This window comes from Gordionus sp. m RMFG-2023, chromosome 2 (assembly GCF_954871325.1).
Source record: "Gordionus sp. m RMFG-2023 chromosome 2, tfGorSpeb1-WG-v2, whole genome shotgun sequence".
NCBI lineage: Eukaryota > Metazoa > Nematomorpha > Gordioida > Chordodea > Parachordodidae > Gordionus > Gordionus sp. m RMFG-2023.
The window spans coordinates 29927187-29954835 of record NC_088776.1 but is presented as its reverse complement, the minus strand read 5'-3'; the positions used below and the strand labels follow the sequence as shown (position 1 = coordinate 29954835).

Genomic DNA, 27649 nt, shown 5'->3' with positions numbered 1-27649 from the left:
TCTACCCCCCCCCCTCCCCATTCAAGAAATGATATGCTAATGACAATTTTAGTTTTAGTAGAATCCTTAAAGGTGCCTTTTTAAGACACCCACATCTGTTTATAATTTTTTTGTAAAATATAATTTATTAACTTCAGAAAAATTTTCGAATCGAATCAAATAATGATTTTATTTGTATGAATAAGAATAATGAATTATTCGATTTGTATGAATATGAAGGCACAATTATTCTATTCGAAAGATATTATTCGATTCGTTTTTTGTAAGTCTACCAAAGGTAGTGACGGTCTTAGACCGGGACCGGACCGGACCGATTGTTGGACCGGTCTTTTTTGAGGACCGTGGTTCAGACCGGTCTTTTATTTTTTACGGTCCAGACCGCGATCCGGACCGGTCTTTTATTATTATTTAAGTTTGCCTTAATATTCAATTAATATAATTTTTTTGTATATTTTATTTTATGATATTTTTCTAGATGAGTTATTTTAGATTTTATTAATTTTTATTTTACAATATGAAAACCATAAGTTTGTCCAAGAAACATTTTACTTATAGTCCCAATAAAAAAATAGAGTATGTGTTCACTGCAGTACCAAATTTAAATGTATCGTCAGCAACAAGTAACAAAATAATTGTTTATAATTTTTTAAGCAATAAATTAATCAAAATAAGCAGTATTATTATTAAAATATTTTGGTTATTATTTATATAGTTCAGTGGCGTAGCCAGGATTTTATCATGGGGGGGGGGGGGGGGTTTAAAATTTTTTTTACACTTAATTGCTCATATTTTTGGATTTGTTAAAATTGTTTTATATTTTCATATAACAAAATTTTAGGCTATTTTATTATATATTTTACATTCCTTTATTTAATCATATTTATATTTTCATATAACAAAATTTTAGGCTATTTTATTATATATTTTACATTCCTTTATTTAATCATATATATATTTTTAATAATTAAAATATTTTCAAAATGTTGATTTTATATATTACAGATTTTAATATTAAAAATTATAATGTATAAAGACTCTATTTTAAAAAAAGTAATTTTTTATAATTATATAAAATATGTGTAATTCTTATGCAAATAATGGTATTTAAAAAAATATGATGATATTATCTTATAAATAATACTTTTTTTACAAAAAAAAAGTTGATTAAATATTAAAACTAATAAAATCTTATTGCTATTTTTTGATTTGAATTTAAAAAGAGAGATCAACTTTTCTCAGAGATTTTGCTAATTTATCTAGAATCAAATTTTTATCTAAAATAATCTCCTTGTTAATATTCAATAGGGCTAATCCATTTAAACGTTTTTCACCGGTTGTGTTTCTTAAATAGGTTTTTAACCTTTTTAAAGTTGAAAAAGACCTTTCATTAATGCAGGTACTAATTGGCAAGGTAGTTAAAATTAATAATGTTTTGATATTAGGGGAATCTAAAATGCAAATACACATGGAAAGGGCCTACAGAGCATTTTTTGGTCTCAAATAATACCCTATTCTGTCAAGATTTTTATACCAAAATTCGACATCACAAAGTAACTTATCATATGAACCTACTAAATCATCAGCATAAAACTCTGAGATTTTTTTAATATCCTCTCGTGTTTCAAGTGTAATCAACAGTTTAGACTCAACCGGCAAAAGAAATAAAAGCTTTGAAAATATAATTATGACTAATAAATCTTTCTTTTAATTGAAATAAAAATGTATCAATAAGGAGAATAAAAATGTTTATTTTATAAAAATCCTCAATCGTAGATGCATCAATATTTGATCGATTGGATTGTCTAGAGACTACTCTAGGTTTAAAAATTTCAATTCCAAACATATTAGCAATCTCCTTTACTTTTTCATATATTTCATGAAATTTTTCATCCACATTCTCTCTGATATTTGTTGATATTTCAACAATATCTTTGCTTTATTCATAATCTCCCTTAAATCCAAATCAATTTTTTGTAGCATTTTGCTAAAATCATATGTATAATTAAATAAACATATTGAATTGAAATTAAAAACTGTGGCTTAATAATAGCCTGCAAAAGATTTTCGGCATCTGCTGAATCTTTTTCCTTGCTTGATATATAAAATTCTAGTGCTGCAAAGACAACATCATATATTTCAATAAAGAGTTTCACCAACTCTTGTCTTTCGATGAATCTGGTCGGACAAAATCTTTAGTTTTTTTTTTGATTTTTTAAGTCAATATCATGATACGTTTGAATAAATAACTTCCTTTTTTTGGGTGGTGTGAAATAGCTGCAAACCAATAAATATAAAAATAATCAAATGTGTATATCTATTATTATTTATAATAAATTTAAAACATAAAAATCAAGCGTTTATTAAGAATTTATTAAATTAAAATTAAAAATTTTTAAAAAATAAATTAAAAAAATAATATTAAAAAAAAAATTTTTTTTTAAATTTTTCATGGGGGGGTTTGAACCCCCCTCCCATGCCTACGCCACTGATATAGTTCTATTTTTTCTTAAGAAACTGTCTGAATAATTCTTTGTCAAAATAACCTCACATTATTCTTAATAAAATAATTAGTTACCTTAAGCAGACATATGATAAAACATAAAATATATACTTCTAATGATGAAAATAAAAATATCTCAAAAACATAATCTATAATTTTAATATACCCTCCACAAGCACAAAATCACTTTCTTCAATACCATTGGATAAATTTTATTGTTTATATAATACTCTTATATTTAATAAAATGATAAAACAAATTAAATTAGGTTAAAAAAAATATGTTTTTTAAACATTGATCTTTTCTTAAGGACCGTGGTCCGGCCTGGTCAGAGGGTATCGATTCAGTCCGGACCAAAGACCGGACCGTGACCTTCACTAACTAAAGGGCAATTAATCAAAATTTTATTATATAATTTTTTTTAAATAATTTTCAGAAACATTTTTTTTAACTTATTTATTTTAAATTGTATTAACATTATAAATGATTAATAATAATTGTTAAAATTTAGTAATACATATACAAAATATATAATTAAATTATAAATAATAATTTTAACAATGCATATATAAAATAATATAACAGTTTTCTATGATTTTTCATTAGTGAAAACTCAATGGGCAGATGAAACATGTTTTGGTTGAGCCATATTAATATTGTTAATTGCTAGCTGAGTAGTCTAAGCGTAACCCAAGCATAGATGATCATCACGGAGTCTCGTTCATGGATTGTTGTATAAAACTGAGATAATTGCTCGTTATTATATTTATAGCCATCCTCTGACACAGCTAGTAACCCTCGTTGGGGTTATCGGTCCTAGCAGAAGTCCGGTGCCCCAATTCTTTAAAAAGGTAAAGGCATGAGAACCGAACGACGTTAATGTCGTGACGATTTAGGGTAGAAATATATAGTTAGGTAGTGACGGCGAATATATAGCCAGTTTATTCGCCTCATTTTCTCTAAGAGCATCCCTATTTATATTGGAAGGGGCAAGAGGATTAATACACGAGAAGTCACTGGTTATGAATTCTCCCTTTTTCTGGATCAGCGTTAATCCATCACGTTTACCTTCGAAACTGTAAAGGGCTTGAGGGTCGATGGAATGCCAGTAGATTTTAAAGCCCTGACTTTAGTATCATTGCACTTTGAATGTCTAATAAATCTGCCTCTACAACGTTTGCAGTGCAAAAAGTGGCAGTCTTTGGAGTTGACCTACTTTTGACAGAGAATTAAGATAGGGTGTACCATTTCGCAATTGAGTCCAAGACCAACGGCATGACTTACCTCATCGTTGCTTAGTAGCTAGTCAAAATTTCGATGGAAAATTTTCGAGAAATTCGAAACCGCTACCTCTGGAAATAGAGAAGAATATATAATGGTCCTCCAGTTGGCTCCTCGATTTAAGTGTACAACAGAGCTGCCAACTAGAGGGTTATCCCAGTCCTTCTGTTGATGAGGGAGGATCGACTAATGAGAGATTTTCAGAGATCGATTGCCTGCAGAAGCAAGGGGTAAAATGTTTTGTGTGTGTTTGTGTATGATCGCTAGCATGACAGGTGAGAGGCTATGAACGCGATAATGAATAGTATCGACAGCTATCTTATGTCAATACCGCCGGATTTGGTTGGTAAGGTACCCTGTAACCAAGACAAATCCCTAAATTTAAGATTAAATAGTTCTTCTGCGAGGCATTTATAAAATTAAAATATTTAAATCCCGGCATATGGAATGCTATAATCTTGATAGTGCTTGTTTCCTTGTAAATAGGAAATTTTATCGGATTAAGGGTAAATTACCATCATTATTGTTGAATTCATATTCAATTGCATTAATAAGGAAGGAGCTGTGTATTTGTAGAGTCAGTATAGTTATAAATTTTGTCAGAATTGGCATTTTGAAAAAATGTTAAAATTAACAAAAGAGTTATATGCTAAATAATCTTTCTCATGATGAAGCAATAGATGGAAGTACGGACAGAAATCACATTGTTTATATATAGAGGTTTTGCATGACATTGACCTATTAATTGTTGATTAAAATCTCTGCACATGGAATGGTATAATTAGTGTTGTTAAATGGCTTGATTTGAGATATTTTAAACAGCTAACTCAACATTTTATCCAGAAAAATATGACGCAAGTCGGATAATTTTCTCATAGATGGTACAAACGTTTGGACATCTATTGAAATCTTGAGGCTTAAGTAATATTATTCTGGCTAAAAAGTTGATCGTTTTTAAAAATCAGCCCAAATCGAGCCGTTTAACAATACTAGATATATAATCTCGATCGAGTGGTTGTTTCATCTAGTAAATAGGGAATTTTATCAGATTATGGGTCACAATTAATATCATTGTTGTTAATATTCTTATTTAATTATGTTAGTATTGCACTGTAAATTGATTCTCTAATTAGAGTGTAATATATGATGTTGACAGTGACCTTCATGGATAGGTGCGCGGTAAGAAAATAAAAAATAGAATAGCAATGCAGCATTTATTCATTGAACCGGTTATGAGTTGGTTATGGATCAAATCATAATATTTTCAAAATATTTTTTGGGTGAATGTTTTACTCGTAATTATAGTATCATATAACAAAAATTAAGATTTTCAATAGATATCGCCATCAATTCAGTATTTAGTCATCGGCCGGTTTTGAGTCAACAATCAGGCAAAATACAATATTTAAAAATATTTTTTAGCAAAATGTTATACTCGTAAATATAAGCATTGAAAACAAAAATGAAGAGATTTGAATTGGAGGAGACCGCGGGCCTATTTTTCACTCACAGTGGCAATAAAAAAATTCACACCCTTACGCTTACTACTGAGGAAATTTTGGCCCGACCCGCCCGCTCACTAAAAACAATATTTTGATCTCGTTCGAAAATTCACGGTGTTTATTTTTCATGCCTTTTGTATTTATTCTATCATAGTTTTTATTTCTCTAATTCCATATTAATAACACAAAACAATTTATAAATCGAAATAATTTTTATTTAGAAAAAAAGAAATTTGTTTTTATTTCAATTGTATTCGCCTTTCCTCTAATAAGCATTGGCTATAGAAAATAACATTTCACTAGAAGCCGAACTTGCCGAGGCTAACAAAATTTCACTAGCTGATTTTTTCAAAAATGGAAATGAATTTTCCTGCTTCCAAAACTTCAAAATATTGTCATTGTTATTTATTTTATGAGCGATGAATTTTAACATCCTCACAACTTTCATCGGTAATTTTAAATAATAAACCAAACAAGCAATGTTTATTTACGACAATTATATTGATTATTTTAGATTTATAGGTAAATATAAGAAAATTTAAACAATATAAATATTGAGTGCAAATGATTAATATATAAAGATAAATGAAAATAAAACATATTTAAATTAAATTTATATATTACAAAATTTCCATTGCTGAACGAGAATTGAGAGATTTATTATTTTTTATTCAATTACGTGATACGTGATAAAAACGTTTAGCCCTCTAGTTATGTATACAACAGAGTAAGATAATGAGGAGCCCTTCACACGTTTGTGGACAAGCCACACGTACTTATATGCGCAACCTTAGGAATATTATTTAAATATCTGCGGCCCGATTACAAAAGGAATACGCAGAGAAACATAGCCCACACCCATGACTTGCATATGTATTTAATTACTTTATAGGCAAGTAAAGGGCTGATTTTAATTTTAAAATATCAATGAGATACTTGTCAGAGAAAAATGAAATAAAAAATTAAAAACCTTATCAAAGAAGAGTATGAAGGAGATTGAGTTTGGGTAGTTAGATTTGATTTTAAGGATTTTCTTTATAGATCTTTTATTTTTGTTTAATTTTAGAAATGTTCCATATTAAAGTTAAGGGCCATTATATCTTTCAATCATAAAGTCTAATACTTGTGGTATTTTTTTCCCATTAAAGATGTATAATCAGTTAATGGTGTCAATAATTTTATATGACGGGGGAAAAAATGTTGTTTATAAAATGCGGAAGTTTTTGTTTTCAAAAATTATTCTTTTTTTCGAAAGAACTAAATTAATTTAGAAAATATATAATAATATAAAATTGCAAATTTATATCGATTAAAAAAATCTTTTTAATTAAAATTCACTCCCGGCAAAAATTTTAGGAAGGCCCAGTCTGGCCCAATCATCCTGATAATTTAAAATTTATTGACATTCACGCATGACCCATCCTGTCACGCGTAATTTAACGACCTGCGCTCCTCTAATTTCGATGAGCAACGCCAGCAATATTTGCAGTTTGCTATTATTTTTATTCTAAACGTACTCATAAATTAGATGTCAAAGAAATATCTTTTTTTTAGGTTTTTCACATATATCCACTCCAAAATATAAAAAAAAACGCTACAATAATTATTCGTGTTTCCTAATATAATATTCATATTTAAGTATTTTGGAGATATATTTATTTAATATTAAAAAGATAATTTGAGTTATAATAAATTAATAGATTTGCCCCCATTAATATTAAATAAAAATTGATTTATATCTCTATTTTTTATTTTAAAGAAATTAATTTAAATATATTTAAGAAAATGTATCAGAAATTTATTTTAAAAATAATATTATATAATAAAATTTTGATTTTTCTTTTTAATGCAGACCCAAAATAATAAATGGCATGATTTTTTATCCAAAAAAATAAGGCCTTTATTGCGGGCATTTTAACCACATTATTTTACAGTACGGTTAAAATCCAATCTATGAATATTATTTTTATAAATGGTATAAACTAGTGCTGTATACCTTACTTCAAAAAGGAAGCTAGTTACATCTGAAAAAAGAAACAGGTATTACTCGCTTTTCAAAAAAGTAACGGGTTACTCGCTACTTAAAAAATTAAATATATACAAAACAAATTTTTCCCCATATATATAATATATAAATAAAATTATGCAAAAAATAATATATAATAAGATATCCTTTTTTATATACAATTTATAAATAAAATATAATATTATAAAGATAAGATATTTTTGTAATAATTTTTTATTTATTTTTAACGACTATTGAAAATTTTGATCAGATAAACAAGAATGCTTAGTGCTAAACACAGTTTTCGCTGTGCCAAACACCCGTTCAAATGGTGCAGAAGATGAGAGGGATATTATATTGAATAAAATTTTAATTGGGAGAATTTAAAATATAGAATATTTGAAAAAAGCTTAGTTCATCGTCAAAAGAATCTTCATTGGATCCTAATCCAATTTTTATTTATCTTTACTAAAAAATAATCTGTACGTATTGTTTTTTAAAGGAATCAAGTCTGCTTTTTCTTTGTCAAGATTTGTTCTCAAAGGAAATAAGTTCAAGCTAGCTTCCTTCACTTGCATCTAGTTTTATGAGGATCAATCTGATTTAAATAGCGTTGCTGATAATTAATATTCATTTGAAATAAATATTATCAAAATATAAATTCTGAACAATACTTCAACTATATAGCTTTGAATTGCAATAATACATAGCTTTTAAATTTATAATAGTTATCATGGCAGTGAGAATTCCCAAATGCATTTTGTTTTCTCTCTAAAATAGGAATAGTGGTAGGAACAGGTTCCATAACCTATAAAATCATATATATAGCCATACAATATCTATGAACGACTTGTCATTATCTGAAAATCTCAATAAATTAGTCACATTTGTGGGCATTCTCCTTAATAAGACTATATTAATTTCACGGAGTTATAGAAAATATTCCATCTTGTTATAACCAGTTTAATTAGATATCCAGTGGCGTAGCTAAGAATTTTCCTTAGAGGGGGTCAATACATATAAAAGCCTGGGGGTTTGGTTTATCTTACACCATATCTTCGATAATATATAATAAATATATTTTTTAAATGCATCAATAATATGTTATTATAATTTAGTAGATTATTCTCAATCAGTGACCCCTACACTTTTTGAGGGATAGAAGCAGAATACCCCCCTAAAGTACCCCCCCCCCATTGTAAATTATTTTTTGACACCAATAAATTTCAAAAATAATTTTTATTGCATCAATATTTATTATAATATAAATATAATGTAAAAAATATATGCTTTAAAAATATTATTTTTAAATTAATTATTTAGATAAATTAGGGGAAGAGAAAGCAAAAGAATTTATAATTTTATCAATATTTAATTGTTTAAATAAATTATTTTCCATTGATAAAATGATTAAATTATTAAGAAATGGATCTTTCATGACACTACGAAGTCTTGTTTTAATTAGTTTAATTTTACTCATGACCCTTTCGGCAGTACATGATGTAGTAGGAATAGTTAATAAATATTTATATAAAATTGTTAGGGAAAGCAGAAAAATTTATAAGCAGATGATAAGGTAAAATAAATGAATAGTTTTTCCAGTCTGAATCATTCATCTCAGAATTATTATCATCATCAGAAGAAGCTAAATAATGTATTAGTAAAAATATTTTAATTAAATAAATTTACAATTCTCAGAATCTGACAAATCTTCTTTAACCTCTAGGTCACGAGTAATAATTATGTCCCCCGTTTTAGCCATTTTATAAATATTTCTAAACATCAACATTTCCTCAAAAACTTGACTTGTATTTAATTGATAAAATTCACAGATATCCTTGATATCATCTTTAACAATTGCCTTTTCCGCCATTCCCTTTGGGGTAAAAAATGATGTTTGACTCAAAAATTTTATCGATTCATCGTTAAATCTTTCACTATACTGCATAATAATTAAATCAAGTGCAGCATAAAACACACTGATTTTAAAGCTAAAATAAAATATTATATTTAATGATGAAAGTATATATATATATCTCCTTTTTGGATTGTAATGTTTGAAGTCTTGAACTTTCAAAATCAAAAGGTAAATTTCTCTTCTTCATAAAATCTTGGGCCTTTGAAAAGACATCCAAAAATTCAGTGTTATTATCTATTTTAGGATTATAAAATAATAAAAGATAATAATTTAAATTATACTTCTCATACTAATCAGGCAATCTTTTACCAATTGAATTTGATTTATTGCAAACCCTATATCCTTCGAAATGGTTTGCAATTTTGTACAAGCCAAGCTTGTTATCAACAATATTTTATCCAAAACACATAGTGATAAAATAAAATCAAATGTTTCTATTCTATAAACTATAGCACTAGCCATAGTGGAAGTGGCAGGATCTTCAGAATCCTTTAAATTTGCCAAAGCTGCCCTCAAAGCATCATAAAGTAGGAAAAAAATTACAATCGCCTTATATGATGTTAGCCAGCTTCTATAAATATAAAATAAACATTATATATCGAAACAATTAAGATAATATTGCCGAGTGGTATTCTTGATGCGTAAAAATCTATGTGATTTTGTCAGTAAATCACTCTGACATGTTTTGAGTACTTCATATCTTTTAACACCATTAAAATATACGTAAATTTCGTCTAATATTCCCAAGACATTTCGCAGCTCTTTTACTGATTGGCATAATTGAACAACTATTAAATTTAATCGATGACAATAGCACCAAATTAAAGCTGCCTTTGGCGCCTCCGCTCTAATCGAAGCCTGCACTCCATTAATTCTTCCACTCATGTTTGAGGCGCCATCATAGCTTTGTCCCACTAGGAATTCGAGGGGTAGATTCATGGAGCCAAGCTTGGATATTATATTCTTTTTAATATCGAGGCCCGTTGTATTGTACAATAAATGTCTATCAGCCTTTCAACGGGCTTAGGTGTCTCGCTATTTTCAACATATCTCACTATCAAAGCTATTGCTTCTGATTTCGATACATCATATGTGCCATCAACTATAATTGAATAGCACCTGTTGAATTCAATCTCCTTTTGAATTTTTTTATAACCATATTTTTCATGGTTTCAATAAGAATATTTATGTTATTATATGATAACAGATTTGAATATAATTTAGATTTTAATCCCTTAATTTTTTTCTCACTTCTTCTTTCTTCATTATCTTGTATATACATTTTAAGAACAGGCTCAGAATCTGCAATAAGTTTAATAAGGCTCATCATATTGCCATCTTGTTGCCTGTTCCTCCAGAAGGCTTGATTGCGAGATAAGCATTTATATTTTTTTTGGTTAATATTTTTGGGCATATTTTGACAATGATCTAAAAATTATAAATGATTATATATAAGATTTAATATTTAAATTTTTACTATTCCCTTTGATAAAATTTTAATTTTGCGCCAAATCTTGAAAGTGGAAAAATAATTTTATGATAAGAAATATCGGATAACAAACTAATTTGCTAAACATCGACCATAAAAATTTTAAAAAAAATAAAATAAAAAAATTTTTTTTAAAAAATTTTAAAATAAAAAAATTAAAAAATTTAAAAAAAAAAAAGTACCCCCATAGAAATTTATAGAAGCAGTTGCTTCGGACCCCCCCCCCCGTTGTAGGGGTCACTGTTCTCAATGACTTAATTATATTATCCAGAATAATTTCAATAGTAATATAATATCCTTCCATATACATCAAAACCAGAAAAATATCAATGGTATTTATTTGATATAAAGTCACTTTTCTTAAGTCTTTTGAACGTATAATCTAAAAAAAAATTTTGCTCTGGGAGGGGTCCAAACCCGAAAACCACCCCCGTAGCTACGCCACTGTAGATATCCCATCTTTTCCTTAAAAATGGCTGCACAGTTAGCAGAATGCCCATGTTTATTCCACAATTGAGGTTAAAATATTTGAGTTGGGACACAATTTATACTAAAATGTAAACTTTATACCCTTAGTTTTACCCAATGGTGTAAAAAATGTTTCATACTAAAGCCAAGACAGGCTTTACTCATCTTCATCTGAAGAAAAGTACAATTGACATAATATTCTTTATGAAATAAATTATAATATTAATAAGAATAAAAATTTATGATTATATTAATTTAAATTAACAATATTGACTGAAAATTAACAACGAAAATTTAAAATAAAAATTAACGAATTTGGTTGTTGATGTGAATTAAAAACTCAACTTATATTTATAAAATTTAAATATATAAAAGTAATTTTATAATACAATAAAATATGATTTCCCTTTAAGAAAAATATGAAGTAACGTTTTGCGTTGCCATTACTCAAATTAGAGATCTGCAAAGTTAGGCCGGCCCGGATTCGGGCATAACTCTATTTCAAATAATCGGGTTCGGGCAGGGCCTAATATTTTTAAAAATAATCGGGTTCGGGCCGGGCCTTATATTTAAAAAAAAATTCAAGCCGGGTCGGGTCTGACCTTGGAAATATTATTAAATATATCTAAATTTATCAATTTTATATTGAATTTTTTATGTAAAATAAAAATTTTTGATTTAATTTATTATAACATATGTCTTTTATTTTAAGTAATTATAAAAATTAATTTCTATATTTAAATAAATTCGGGCCTGGCCGGCCCGGTAAATTTATTTAAAATAAATTTTGGGTTCGGGCCGGGCCGGCAAAACTTTTTAAAAAAATTTCGGGTTCGGGTCGGCAAAACTTTTTTAAAAAATTTTCGGGCCGGGCCGGCTTGAAAAATTAGGCCCGATGCAGATCACTAACTCAAATATCACTTGAAGAAGACGAATGGCGTTCCTTTTCTTCAAAAAAGGTAATGACTTTAGACTTTATTTTTTGACTTTACTATACAGCACTAGTATAAACTATTATTTCTCTCATTTTTTTCATAATTTTCTATAATTTATTTGTTTAAAAAGGGGTAGGAAGAGATTCGTTTCAGAAGGGGATGAAGGATTGCTCAAAGATACGATCCGCGATTTCAAATAACGATCAAATTTTTACCCTTCATATTTAGTATATCGTTTATTTTTGTTAGAACATTTAATTTTTACGAAACTAATTTTTATATCATCTTTTATGAATATATTTTAAGATAATAATTTTTTTGATGAATTATATTAATTTGAAGAAAAGTATATGCAGGTTTTCATTATAATTTTACTTAATCAATATAATTTTATTTGAGTTCAATATTTTGACACTTATTAATCTTGTTTTTTCATCATTGGACATTAAATATTTGTACTAGATATTATTATTAAAATTTTGTAAAAATTTAAACTAAAATAAAACGATTATTAATAAAGTTTATTACAAACATTTTCAAATCTATTCAATAAATATTTTATTAGAAAAAATTAATCAAAAAAATATATTTAATTTATAATGTTTCAATATGTTTTCGAATAACAATTAGAAAAACACTAATCAGTATAGTTTTATTTTTTCCCCTACCATGTCATATATATTTTTTGTTTATATTATAATTTCAATACAGCTAAGATCTATCATTTTAATTATTATTCAAACTATTAAATAGAGTCGCATGCAAGATATGATTTTTTAACATGCATTATTTATAGCATAATATAATCGAATAAAATGTAAAGGTTTCATGATTTAAATTGGATTATTTTGTTTTTTTCGAGATCAAATAATTAAAAAAGATATATCGAAGACGTAGATTCTTCGTCCCAATATATATCACCAGTAACATTAATATTATTGACTGACGATAGTGCGCACAAATTGAGTGTTGCAACGCTCCCTTTTAAAATCTAATAATGCATTTTAAATGGTATTGTGCAAATTGGATTTTTTTTACGGCAAGCGTTAAAAAAAAGCAATCTGGTTTGATTTTTTTTATTTTTGCGGGAAAATTTAAAATGGATACAAAATTGTTAGTATAAATTTATCTCATATATTAATTGATATTATAACATTTAGAATATATTAAATGATATTTTATATAATATATTCACTTATATTCAGAGTTGTTAAAGTATCTAGATATAAAAATGTAGTATCTGTATCTAGATAGATTTTTTAGGAAGGTATTTGTATCTAGATATTTTTTTAGAGGTATCTGTATCTGTTTTTAGATACTTTTTAAGATACATTTTATATACTTCTTTTTTTATTATAAATAAAAATATTTGACTGTAAAATTTATTTTATTTCATATGAGCTTATGAAATAAATAAATATATATATAATATATTAATAATGCTATAATAAAGAATTATATATACATAAAATATTAAAACTTATATATAAAAAATATATATAAATAATATATTCATTAATTTAAATATTATGTCCGAGTTTATCAATAAACCATACAAATTTTAATATTACAATATGGAAATGGTAAATTTTATTTTATAACTAAATTTTTAAGTTTATATATTTATTTAGATCTATATCATGAAGAAGAGGAAGCAACAACAAGTTCTATTGCTTTACCATGGCCAATTTATAGAGCATATTTTAAAATAATATCTCAAAACAAAGAAAACAATTCTCTGATGGTAAAATGTTTGCCGTGTCTACCTAAAAATACAAAAATATCCGTCAGTATGACTTCAACGTGCAATATCGTGAAGCACATAAGGGTATAGATATTATATATTTAAAATTCTAATTTAAATTTTAAGAGAAAACATCCAACCTTTTTAACAAAAATAAAAAAGGGGAAGGAAAATAAAATTACCAAAGAAAATATTGGACAAGGCTCATTCTCCAATAATATATTTGCTAAAAGACCTTTGACTTTAACTCAAGGCACTTTAGATGATTTAATTATTGCTTTTATTATAGATGACATGCAGTCATTTTCAATTGTTGAAAATCCTTCTTTTAAAAAAATGATCAACACTTTGGCTCCACACAAAAATATAATTTGCCGAAGACAGTTGTTGGTAGAATTTCCCAAAGATGGGAAAATGAAAAGAAAGAAATAATTAAAAGCCTTATAGAACCATCATTAATATGCACAACAGCAGATTGTTGGAGTGCCTATCGCCGATATAGCTAACATTTAAATTTGTATAATAATTAAGAATAAATTATTTCAGCAATTTTAAGAAATTTTAATTTTTAGTTCATACATAGGAGTAACCGCTCACTATATAAATCCAATAAGTTTGGAAAGAAAAAATATAGCGTTGGCTTGTAAAAGAATGACTGGTAGTCATACCTATGATAAAATAGCAAAAAATTTACAAGATATAGCTAAGGATTATTGCATTCAAAATAAAATTTCAAAGACCATTACAGATAATGCCAAAAATTTCATAAAATGTTTTAGGTTTATTTTATTATAAATAAATATAAACATAATATATGATTGATTACTTAATTTATTAAAGAGTTTTCAAGCCAATTGAAAATGATACAAGTGAATCAATTGATGATCTGGAAGATGAAGCAGTTGTGCCAATTTCTATATCAAATCTTTATAATACTGCACAGGTTTCTGAATTATCAGAATCATTTAGTTTACCTCATCACCAATGTTGTGCCAGTCACACATTGAATCTTATAGCCACTGTGGATGCCAATAGAGCCATGCAGTGTAAACAATATCAGAGGGTAAAACTAATTTTAATTAAATAAGTAATATTTTCTTCATTAGATATATAGCGCAACACTACATAAATGCCAAAATATATGGAATAGGGAAAATAAGTCTTCTATTTCATCTGAGATTATTAAGGAATATATTGGTCGTTATTTTATGTCCTAATATAACTAGATGGAACTCCACCTATAATGCCTTACAATTAATGTCAGAAATTATAAAAACTAAATCTGACAAAGTGGACAAGATATGTGATGGAATAAAACTACCTAGGTTTTTACCTAATGAATGTGATTTTATTCATGAATATTGATTAGTAAGTTATAAATAATATTTATATATATCGCATTATTTTAAATTAGCTAATGAAGCCAATAGCTAATTCCCTTGATATTTTGCAGGGAGATAAGTATATGTACACAGCTTATTACTGTGCAACTATTTCACAACTTATTATCAAATTAAAGAATTTTAAAGAAATGAACCTGAGATTCTGTTTACCACTCTTAGATGCCTTACTTAAAGGGATTTAGGATAGGTAAATTAATATAATAAATTAAAAATATTTAATAATTCTAGGTTTATTGTGACCTTATTTGAAGATGATAATATTATAGCAACCATGCTCCACCCTTTTTTTAAACTTGATTGGACATGGTTGCAAATGGAAGAAGATCTTAATAAAAGAAAACAATTGATACAAAGATTAGCTGGTGAATTATCAAAGTCATCAACTGACTGCAAGCAAATAACCTGCCAAAAAAAACAAATAATTTAATTTCAGATTTTTTCAGTACCCTACAGCAGATATAATATCTAATAATTATTTAAATTTTGATAATCAACAAATTTTAAATAAATTTTTCAAAAATGAATGTAGAAACTTTAGCATTTTTAAAGAATACCCTGATATAAAATTGTTATTTATTAAATATAACACTACAATTCCTTCAAGCGCCCCTGTGGAAAGACTATTTAGTGTTGCTAAAAATGTCTTTACAGATAAACGAGGATGCCTAAATGATCAAAATTTTGAAAATATTTTATTACTGAAATCTAATAATTATTTAATCATATATTATATTAAAATCATTATTTTAGTTATATTCTGATAAATGTTATATCGCGTCAATAAATCTTTTAGCTCATTTCATGAATTTTCACAATATAATATTAATTTAGGTTTATGCAAACCTATAAGAGCATAATAAAAAATGTATCGGTATACAGATACATTTAAAAATTGTATCTGTATCTTGATAACTTTTTAGACACTCTATATGTATCTAGATAACTTTTGAGACTATGTATCTGTATCTAGATCCATTTAAAAAGTATCTTTTAACAACACTGGAAAATAATAAATAATTATTATATTTTGAAAAAAACTGATTTTTAATTATTACTTAAATTCTGTAATATGATGAATTGAAATAAATTTGTTACTTGTAATAAAAAAAATTTTCATGACTAGGTTATTAGCAAAATACGAAAATTACTAAAATTGATACCAAGATTCATATAGGACGAAGATTCTAGAAGCACAAAAGCAATTTAAAAAATAAATAAATAAAAATTCTAAAATAAATTTTACTATTATTATCATTACTAGATGATAACCCGTCAAAAATGATGGGGAATTAGAATTTTCTTCTTTACTCAATGATTTTTTTTAGAAAATCCCTCAGATGGCAGATTCAATAATTGCTGTCATAAGGTGAGGATAGTTATAATAGATAGATTGAGAACATAAATAAAAATTTTACAGATTTTTGATAGCCCGTCAAGAATGACTGGAAATACGAATTTTATTCTTTTTCCAATGATGGATGAATAATAAATTTTACCTTTATTTGATGATGAATGAATTAAAAAATTTTCTATCATGAGGTTCTAGCAAGAATATATATTTTATATTATAAATTAATATAAATGAATAAAAATTTAGTTTAAAAGATTTTTTATTGTGCACATTAATTAAAATTACTAACCTTATATACTTCATATAAACATATTTTATAAAATATAATAAAAAATTTTAGAATAATTAATTATCACATCACATAAAATAAGAAAATTTCTGATTCATTCATCATCAAATAAAGGTAAAATTTATTATTCGTCCATCATTCAATATAAAAGAAAATTCATTCCCCCTCATTCTTGATGGGCTATCAGTTAGTAACTTATATTTTTGATAACGGGTTATTAAAAAATCCCTAAAATATATGTAAATTTAAGGATAGGTCAAACAGGCATTATTTTTAATTGTTATTTATGCTAAAAAAATGGATTAATATTTCCTCCATATATAACTTCACAATGGCTTTCTTTATATTTCCTTGTGTCCAACAATTTCTTCAATCCAGCAATTATCAGAAATTTTTTTATCTATGGTTTTTGCCCATTCCTTTATTCAAATAAAGTTATATGGGAAATGAAATAATTCAGTTATTGAAATTAGAGATCTTCACGGGCCTTGATTTATTTATCAGCCTCCAGTCTAGGTCAGCAGTAAAAAATAATTTGCAGGCTTATTCCATATTTAATAAAAAAAAATTCAAACCCAAGCCTATCATAAGTTTCAAAAAATTTTGCAAGTTCATATCCAAAAATTTATTGCTTTAAATGAAAATAAACAATAAGTTTTTTTACGGAATCACTTTGTTTGCAATACTGAAATTTATTATCATAAAAGAAAAAATATCCAATATATTTTTAAGTTAGTCGTTTAATAGCTAAATTTAAATAAAATTTTTTTAGGCTTTTTATCAAAAACCCAGTTCTGGCCCATGCATATTAGTAAATATATTATTTATTCTAAAAAATGGATTATTATTTCCTCCATATATAACTTCATAATGGCTTTCTTTATTTCATTGTGTCCAACTATTTCTTGAATCTAGCAATTATCAGAAATTTTTCATTTATATATATAAATTTTTAATTGCTATCAGCTAAACCAAGCATTTGATTTAAAATATCTATAAATGTAAAAAAGAGTTCCAGATTATGCAGGACTTTTTAATATTATAAGCTTACCATCTAATGAGACAAGGCAGTTTGGAAATCCATGTTTCTCAAAATATTTTTGTGCAATCTAAAATGTTTGATTTTCTAACTCTAAAATAATTAAAAATTATTTATTAATAATAAAATTTACTTTGATATAAACTTCTATTTCTGAATGCCACCATCACATCTATATATATAGATTTGTATTTGCTATCAGCTAAACCAAGCAATTGATTTAAAAGATCTATAATTGTAAAATGGGTTCCAGATTTTGCAGAACTTTTTATTTTTATGAGCTTACCATTTAATGAGCCAAGGCAGTTTGGAAATCCATATTTTTTAAAATATTCTTGTGCAATCTAAAAATATATTAATATCTAAATTTAATACATTTTCACAATGTTCTCTAGTTGGAACTGGATATCTTTTAAAGTTTTCCATATAACATCACACACCTCTGGAATGATGGTGGTTACGTATCAGGTCAATTCAGCGAAACTTTTATCGCGAAACACATTTTCGTGAAACTTTTATCGCGAAAAGTTTTTATAGCGAAGTAAAATCGCGAAACAATTTCTGCGAATTTATCTCCGCGAAACATTTATAGAGAAGACAATTTCGCGAAGCCATTGTCGCAAATTTATTTCCGCGAAACCTTAACCGCGAATTTATTAGAGCGAATACATTTTAGCGAAACATTTTACGCGAACACTTTATAGGGAATTTTTTATCGCGAATATGTTTGCGCGAAGTCATTATCGCGAGCGCATTACTGCGAAACAATAAAAATATTGCGAATGCATTTATTTAAAAGAAAACAACATATTATTTATTAATTGATGTTTTTTTATAAAAAATGATATGCTACTATTGTAATATTATTTTTGTTACAATTTATTAGTGATTTTCAGGCCCAAGATTTTAAGTAAAAAATATTTCTTGTTAAAAATTTTAAATCTTCTTTGTAAATATATTTTTTTTGAGGAATCTTTTGTGAAATTGAAATATAAAATGTTTTTTTTTATCATTTTTGTAAAATTATCTATTTCTTAAATATTTAAAAAAGTTTGGTTTTCTAAATGATTTTTTTAAAAATATTTATATTCAACTTATTTATGTTATTTTATATGATCTTTTTAAGGAAAATAATTTAATGTGACAATTGTCATATTCGTTATTTTTAAGATATTTGAAATTTATTGACTTCAAAACGGTAAAAATATCATTTATATTGTAAAGATGTTAAATTATAAATTCAATGAAGATGTTTCTTGGAAATATGGGAATTATCTCGGTATTTTTTAACGCTAATGGTCAAAAATATGAATTTTTAACATGTGAAATTATAATTTCAATTAGGATGTACCATATAAAAGCGACAATTGTCATAATCATTATTTTTAAAGTTTTTTTTTGACGTAAATGAGCAAAAATATAAGTTGTTACATCTTAAAATAATATTTCAGTGAAAATGTACCATAGATATAAGTTACAATTGTCATAATCGTTGTTTATAAAGTTTTTTGAATTTTTTTGTTGCAAATGGGTAAAAATATAGATTGTAAACATGCTAAATTAAAATTTCATGAAGATCTACCATTGAAAAGTGACAATTGTCATAATCGTTATTTTTAAAGTTTTTTGAATTTTTTTGACCAAAATGGGTTAGAATAAATATTGCTAGCATGTTTAAATAAAACTTTAGTGAAGATGTACCCTTGATAAGTGAAAATTATCATAATTATTATTTTTAAACTTTTATTGACATAAATGGGCCAAAATAAGTATTGATAACATATTTAAATAAAGATGTATCCTAGATAAGTGACAATTGTCAAAATCGTTATTTTTAAAGTTTTTTGTATATTTTTAACACAAATGGGTAAAAATATAGATTGTAATTATGTTAAATTAGAATTTCATGTAGATGTACCATAAAAAAGTGACAAATGTCATAATCGTTATTTTCTAACTTTTTTAAATTTTTTAGAGGCAAATGGGCCAAAATAAGTATTGCTAACATGTTAAAATAAAATTTAAGTGAAAATGTTCCCTAGATAAGTGACAATTGTCATAATCGTTATTTTTAAAGTTTTTTGAATTTTTTTTGACGCAAATGGGTAAAAATATAGATTATAAACATGTTAAATTAAAATTTCATGAAGATGTACCATAGAAAAGTGACAATTGTCATAATCGTTATTTAACTTTTATTTTTTTTGACGTAAATGGGCTAAAATAAGTATTGCAAACATATTTAAATAAAATTTCAGTGAAGATGTACTCTAGATAAGTGACAATTGACATAATCGTTATTTTTAAAGTTTTTTGAATTTTTTGACACAAATGGCTAAAAATTTAGATTGTAAACATGTTAAATTAAAATTTGAGAGGGTGCACCATAGAAAGGTGACAATTGTCAATCATTTTTTTTGAAGTTATTTGAATTTTTTAGACGCAAATGGGCAAAAATATAAATTGCTTACATGTCAAAATAAAATTTCAGTGAAAATGTACCATAGATAAGTTACAATTGTCATAATCGTTGTTAATAAGGCTATTTTTGAATTTTTTTGTTGCAAATGGGTAAAAATATAGATTGTAAACATTCTAAATTAAAATTTCATGGTAAAGATATACCATTGAAAAGTGACAATTTTTATAATCAAATCGTTATTTTTAAAGTTCTTTGATGTAAATGGGTTTAAATATAGATTGTAATCCATTTTAACCATAATAAAGTCTTAACATTAAATTTATAACATGTTGATTGTATCATATACTAAATAATATTCATATGGTTTTTAAGTTCTTTCTATAAAAATCATACCCTGAATTCAGTTAGCACTATTTTGCCAAGAGTATACAAAAATATTTGCTAACTGTGAATGCAAGGTTATACATTTTTATAATGTAAAATTAAAATTTATTAATTAAAGGAATAAGATTATTAATCCATATCTTAAAAGTTTAGAATTTAACATAGGTACAGTACAACTATCTTTAATAATCACTTTGCATATTTTTATCAAATTTTAAGCAGGATAAAAGGAACAACGATTATGAGAATGAAAATATCGATTTGTTTTTTTGTTTCGACTGAAATTTTATTTTAACATGTTAACCCATTATATTTTTGTCTAATTGCGTCAAACAATTCAAAAACTTTGAAAATAATGATTATGACTATTGTCACTTATCTAGGGTACATCTTCACTGAAATATTATTTTAACATGTTAGCAATTTATATTTTAGCCCATTTGCTTCAAAAAAATTTAAAAATTTTTAAAAATAACGATTATGACAATTGTCACTTTTATATGGTACATCTTCATGAAATTTTAATTTGACATTTTTACCGTTTATATTTTTACCCTTTTGTATCAAAAAATTTCAAAAAACTTTAGAAACAACGATTATGACAATTGTCACTTATCTATGGTACATATTCATTGATATTTTATTTTAACATGTTAGCAATTTCTATTTTTGCCCATATGCTTCAAAAAAATTCTAAAAACTTTAAATATAACGATTATGACAATTGTGACTTATCTAGGGTACATCTTCACTGAAGTTTTATTTAAACATGTTAGCAATTTATTTTTTGCCCATTTGCGTCAAAAAAATTCGAAAAACATTAAAAATGATTATGACAATTGTCACTTATCTTGGGTACATTTTCACTGAAGTTATTTAAACATGTTATCAATACTTATTTTGGCCCATATACGTCAAAAAAAGTTTAAAAATAACGATTATTACAATTGTCACTTTTCTGTGTTACATCTTCATGAAATTTTATCAAGTTTACAATCAATATTTTTACCCATTTGCATCAAAAAAATTCAAAAAACTTTAAAAATAAGGATTATGACAATTGTCACTTATATCTAGGGTACATCTTCCTTAAGTTTTATTAATACATGTTAACAATACTTATTTTAACCAATTTACGTCAAAAAAATTTAAAAAACTTTAAAAATAACGATTATGATAATTGTCACTTTTATATGGTGCATCTTAATTAAAATTTTAATTTAACATGTTAAAAATACATATTTTACCGTAAAAAAATCTAATATGTTTAAAAATACCGATTATGATAATTGACATTTTTCCAATGAACATCTACAATAACGAATATAAAAATTGTCAGATTAAGTTATTTTCCTTAAAAGGATAATATACATATATAATTTAAATAAAAATATTTTTAAAAAATATTATTTAGAAAACCTACCTCTTTTAATATACTTGAAAAATAGATAATACAAAAATGATAAAAAAAACTATAAAAAATTGCACCTAAAAGATTGTGTATTTATAATAAAATTCACAAAAGAATTCCTCAAAAAAGATTTAAAATTTTTATCAAAATATATATAAAAATCTTTTTGAACTACAAAAAATATTTTTTGTTTAAATTTTTAGCGTGTGAAAATCACTAATAAATTGTAACAAAAATAATATTACAAGAGTAGCATATCATTTTTTTATTAAAAAAATATCAAATATCTTATTATTGACTTCAATATTATTTATTTAGAATTGGTTCTTTACTGATTTTTATTTCCCATTTTTCTTTGAGTGGTAAATTAAATAAATTATTACGCTAAATATATTTTCCATTAAACTTATTGTGAGTGTAAATTCAAAATACCCTTTAACGAAATTAGCAAATTTTTGTTTTTCATTATTTTAAGATTAACCTAACTTTATATATTTTAGGATTCATGCCCACATCTTATAAGAAATGTAAAATATAAACTTCTCTGCAATATCACATTTAACAAGATTATTGTTTGACACATCTTTTTCTTTTAAAGTGTACTTTTAAGTAAGAAAGTAGATATGTAATATTGGTAATTAAGGAAGAAATTTCTGTGTTTCTCAGAATAACCACTGGCCTCTACACTTTGTGAGCGATGGAAGTACAATACTCCACTGAAAAATATCTCCTCCCCTCCCCCTTCTGAAAAAATTCCCTTCTAAAAAGCAGTTAATTATTTTTTCAATCTTCAATTATAAATTTCCAAAATAATTTTTATTGCATTACCCTTTCAGCAATGAGGTAGTGGAGTAGTTAATAAATATTTATATAAAATTGATAAATTAGTGAAAGCAGAAAAATTAGAGAGTAAATATAAAGCTAAAATAAATGAATAGTTTTTCCAGTCTGATTTATAAGTCAGAATCATTAACTTCAGAAGGAGAAGCTAAATAATGTATTAAAATATATTTATAATTTTCAGAATCTGACAAGTCTTTAGATGATTTTACCTCTGTGAAATAATTACATTCCCCTCTTCAGCCATCATATAAACTTCAAAACTCAAATAATAAAAATCACAATCCTCGATATCATATTTAGCAAATGTCTTTTCCTCCATTACCCTTGCTGTCAAAAATGATTGACTTATAAATTTCATCGATTCTTCATTATATCTTTCATAACTGCATTATTATCAAATCAGTGCAGTATAAAAAAAATTGGGTTTAAAGCTAAAATAAAATATTATATTAATGTTTGAAGCCTTGAACTTTCAAAACGAAAGGGTAGAATTCTGTGTTTCATGAAATCTTGTGCCTTTGAAAAAAAATGCTATTCAGTTTCATATTCTAATAAGATTAAAAAATAATACATGATAATAAATAATTTAAATCATACTTTTCAAATTATATAAGCAATCTTTGTGTTTGATTTATTGGAAACCATATATCCTAATAGAAGTGACAGGGTCATTAGAATACTTATGAATGCTTTATATGATAGTCAGCTTCTATAAATATATTGAATAAACATTACTCCAAACCAGTGTTGTTAAACGCTACTTTTAAAAGTAGCGCGCTACCGCTATTTTATCGCTATTAGCTACTTTTTTTAAAAAGTATAAAGCTACTTTTTACGCTACGCTATTTTGATTTTTTTTAAAAATATTTTTTACGTAATTTTATTTCCATAAATAAAATATTGGTATAAAAACATGACTATAATTAATTATATATAAAATTTAATTATTATTGCACTACATTTCGGTACTGTCATCCCCAAGTCTAGAGCGATGATCAGAAAGTATAAGCTTTGCCATACTAAATAATCATTCAGCACTAGCACTTGAGGGCAACGCAGTATTAAATCTAATAAACACACTTTTTGTATGAAAAATATCATCAAAAATATTTAAATGAGTATTTTTAGATTTAAAAAAGCATCTAGAGGTTCAATAATATTATTATTATTTATTTCAAAAAAATCGTCTATGGAAGGCCGCGGTTTCGATCTTGCTATAGTATTAGTTTCGTGGTTAGGCATAGCATTTTTTAACGTTACCATCAGCCTATCAAGTTGCCCTTTAGATCCAGTCAAATTAATGTATGGCTAATTTAACTTGAAACTAGGATGAACGATAGCAGCTATTACATTATCATCATACAGATCTGGAAATCTGATTTATATAAAGCGATTTCTAAAATTAGTAGCGAGCTACAGCTATCGCTATTTTCTAAAAAAAGTAGTCCGCTAAAGCTAGCTGAAAAAAGTAGCGCGATATTTTAATAACACTGCTCCAAACAAATAGGTTAATATTACTGGATGGCATTCTTGATGCATGGATACAAATCGTTGCGATTGTCAGTATACCACTCTGACATACTTTAAGAAACTGCATCTCTAACACGAATGAAATACACGTGAATCTCATCTAAGATCTCTAAAACATTTCTTGATCCTTTTATCGTTGCCATAATTGTAGAATGATTAAATTAATTCAATGACAATAGCATCACACTAAATAAAAGAAGCCTATGTGGCCTTAGCCCTAATCAAAGCCGAGGGGTAGTTTCATGGAACTAAATTTCCATATTATATTTTTAATATCAAGACCAGTCTTGTTACCCATACAATATATATCTATTTCTTTCATCCAGTTCAGTCATTTGACCATTTTCAATATTTTATTAATAAAGATATTGCTTCTGATTTCAAAAAATCATCTATCAACTATAATTAAAAAGCATCTATTAGATTCAATTTCTTTTTGAATTTTTTTTGGTTTTAAGGAGAATATTTATAAAGAATATAATTTGGATTTTAATCCATTTTGTATTTTTTTTTCAAAAAGGAATTTTTTTAAAAATGGGTAGATCTTACCCCCGCTGTTGCACTGAGAATAACTAGCCATTTTTTTTCCAAAAATATAACTATTGAAATTCCCACAATTTCATTTTTAAATTATATATTCAAGTTACTATAAATCTTCGTCACCCAATAAATTTAACCCTCAGATACAGGCCTCTCAATTGTTTTACTTGGTCACCGACTCTTGTTACATTTCGAAACTACCTTTAAAAATAATGTTTAATCATAATACTTAAATTATTAAAGCCAAAATTTTTACTTTATATATTGAAATCTGAACTATTCATAACAATTAATCTCCTTAAATTTGAGCCGTGCTTTATTAATGTTAAATTTAAGAATATTTCAATGCCATTTTTATTTTTAAGCTTATTTAATATTGCGCTCTTCATATTATAAAACAATTAAAATAATTTCCAAATTCTTATTTCCTTTCATATTTAAATGGTTTAAAACTTAAACATAGTATCAGAAAGGATTGATAATTAACTTCAAAATCTGGGCACTATATCATATTTCCTCTGTATAATCTTGATCCTTGTCTTATTTATTTTCCAATTGGTGTTTGTTAACACGTTGGCATATGCCAAAAAAATTGTTATTTTGGGTTTCAAAATAGTTTAATATTCAAGTCATCTCCATCTTTGGAGCAGATTTATTTTTAAAAAATATTAAGATGCAGGAATTCTTACAGCTTCCAACGGTATATTTTCTTAATGGCCAGCCCCCCCCCCTTGATGCTCAGTCCCTTTGTGTATATTTTAGACCTTTTTTCATATCAATTTTCGATAAAAAATTTTAATATTATTTTAGTAAACTCTGTTTTCCTTTTTTTTAAAAATTTAAAATTATTTTATAAAATTTTGATGAAATATTCCTAAATATGGATACAAGTTAAGCCAAGTTGATATATTTGAAAAGAATGATAAGCTTAGGATGGAAAATCCTAAGAGGTTGGGAAACAGGGATTAGTGAGTTAGTTTTTACCGGGAAAACTGATAAAAAAAAATAAAAACCGGGAAAAACTCGTGGAATATTCCATAGCGCGATGAAAAATATTTTAAGGATATGTGAATGTTTATTACAATATAAAAAAATTGTGCAACTTATAAATATTTATTAATGTAGATAATTTTCAAAACAATTCGAAGAAAATTTTACCAATTAATTTCCAAGACTAGAAGCTCGTTTTGAGGCAGAATGTTGAATTTATTATCAAAGAATAAATATGCTAAAACCATACAAATTTTACATGAGTATAATATAATGGATGTAATACCCAAGTTACAACTAATCATAATCGAGATATAAAGGTGAAAAATTTTCAAAGGACAAAAGTAGGGAAATACCAAATTAAATAATATAATATAAAGTCAAAAATATATTTTAGGAGAAAAATAGGGAAGATAACAAATCAAATGATAACTGACTTATGAATAATTTAGAGAAAAATTCATCAAAATCGCCTTATAAAGGTTAAACCTTAATAAGATTAAATAGAAGAAGTGAAAATTGAGGAAAAACTATCAGCCAATCAAGGAATCTAAAACTGACATACATATTTCACAATATTGCATGGATGATTCAACATCTCAGACTAAATTAGAACAAATCAATGAGGAACTGGCGATCAAAAGAAATGGACAGTTGGATAAAAAAATTCAAATTCGGCCAAAATGATTGATGATAGACTTATCGTTTCAAATATATTTTTTAAAAAAATTTACCGGCAACATTTTTAAAAAAATGAACGCGTTCACTTTCAAAAAAGGAACTTAGTCACATTCGTTTAAAATTTAATGATAAATTTTTTTTAAATTTAATTATATAAATAAATGTCTTAAACACAATATATTAATCATGTTAAAAAATAATATAGTTTAAATAATATAATTAAACAATATAATATAGCGAATAAAAAGATATTTTTATTTATAAAAAATTTTTCTTATTAATTATAACAATTGTTTTTCAAAATTTTTATCTGATAGACAGGAGCGCTTGGCAGTTAATATGGTATTAACTATGATAAAAATGCGCACTACAGGGGCAGATGAGGGGATTGCAGTATTATACTTAATAAACTCTTTTAACGAAGGGAATATATTAAAAACATTTGTTTTGTTCTTTGCTTCAAAAAATCGAAAAAAAGGATATCTCGAAATTAAGAGTTTTTGCATTGTCATTTCTAGGGTTTACAATGCATTTTTTCAATAAAGCTATTTTTTATAGGTTCGTTCTGTGGAAGTTTTATCTGTGGTAGGCCTATTCAAAAACGTATTCGAATCGAATAGTGCATTATTCGTTTTGAATGCATACGAATAATAAAATCTACTATTTGTATTCGATTCAAATTATTCGAATAATTGAAATAAATTTTCTTAATAAAATAAACCATACTCAAATATATTGACAAATTTTTTTATTGCAAATTTGATTTCAAACAGAAAAATTATAATAATCCGATGACAAATTAATATAATCAAGTTATAAACAAAATTAAAATATTATATTATTCATTTAATTTATAATTTTAGGCCAATTTTTAAGGCAAAGGGTTTTTCTTATATTTTCTTCTTTATACGACATGCAGTTTTT

The 27649-nt window shown here is 25.9% G+C and overlaps 1 protein-coding gene across 3 annotated transcripts in view; it reads left to right on the top strand.

Annotated features, from left to right (window-relative positions):
- Positions 1-12804, top strand: part of LOC135923878 (programmed cell death protein 4-like) — a 131758-nt gene extending 118954 nt beyond the window's left edge. For all 3 annotated transcript variants that reach the window (XM_065458864.1, XM_065458861.1, XM_065458863.1), the window contains one exon: positions 12229-12804. In XM_065458864.1, coding sequence (XP_065314936.1) covers positions 12229-12298 — 70 coding nt within the window. In that variant the 3' untranslated portion in view covers positions 12299-12804. The remainder of the gene's footprint in view (positions 1-12228) is intronic.
- Positions 12805-27649: the final 14845 nt, after the last annotated feature.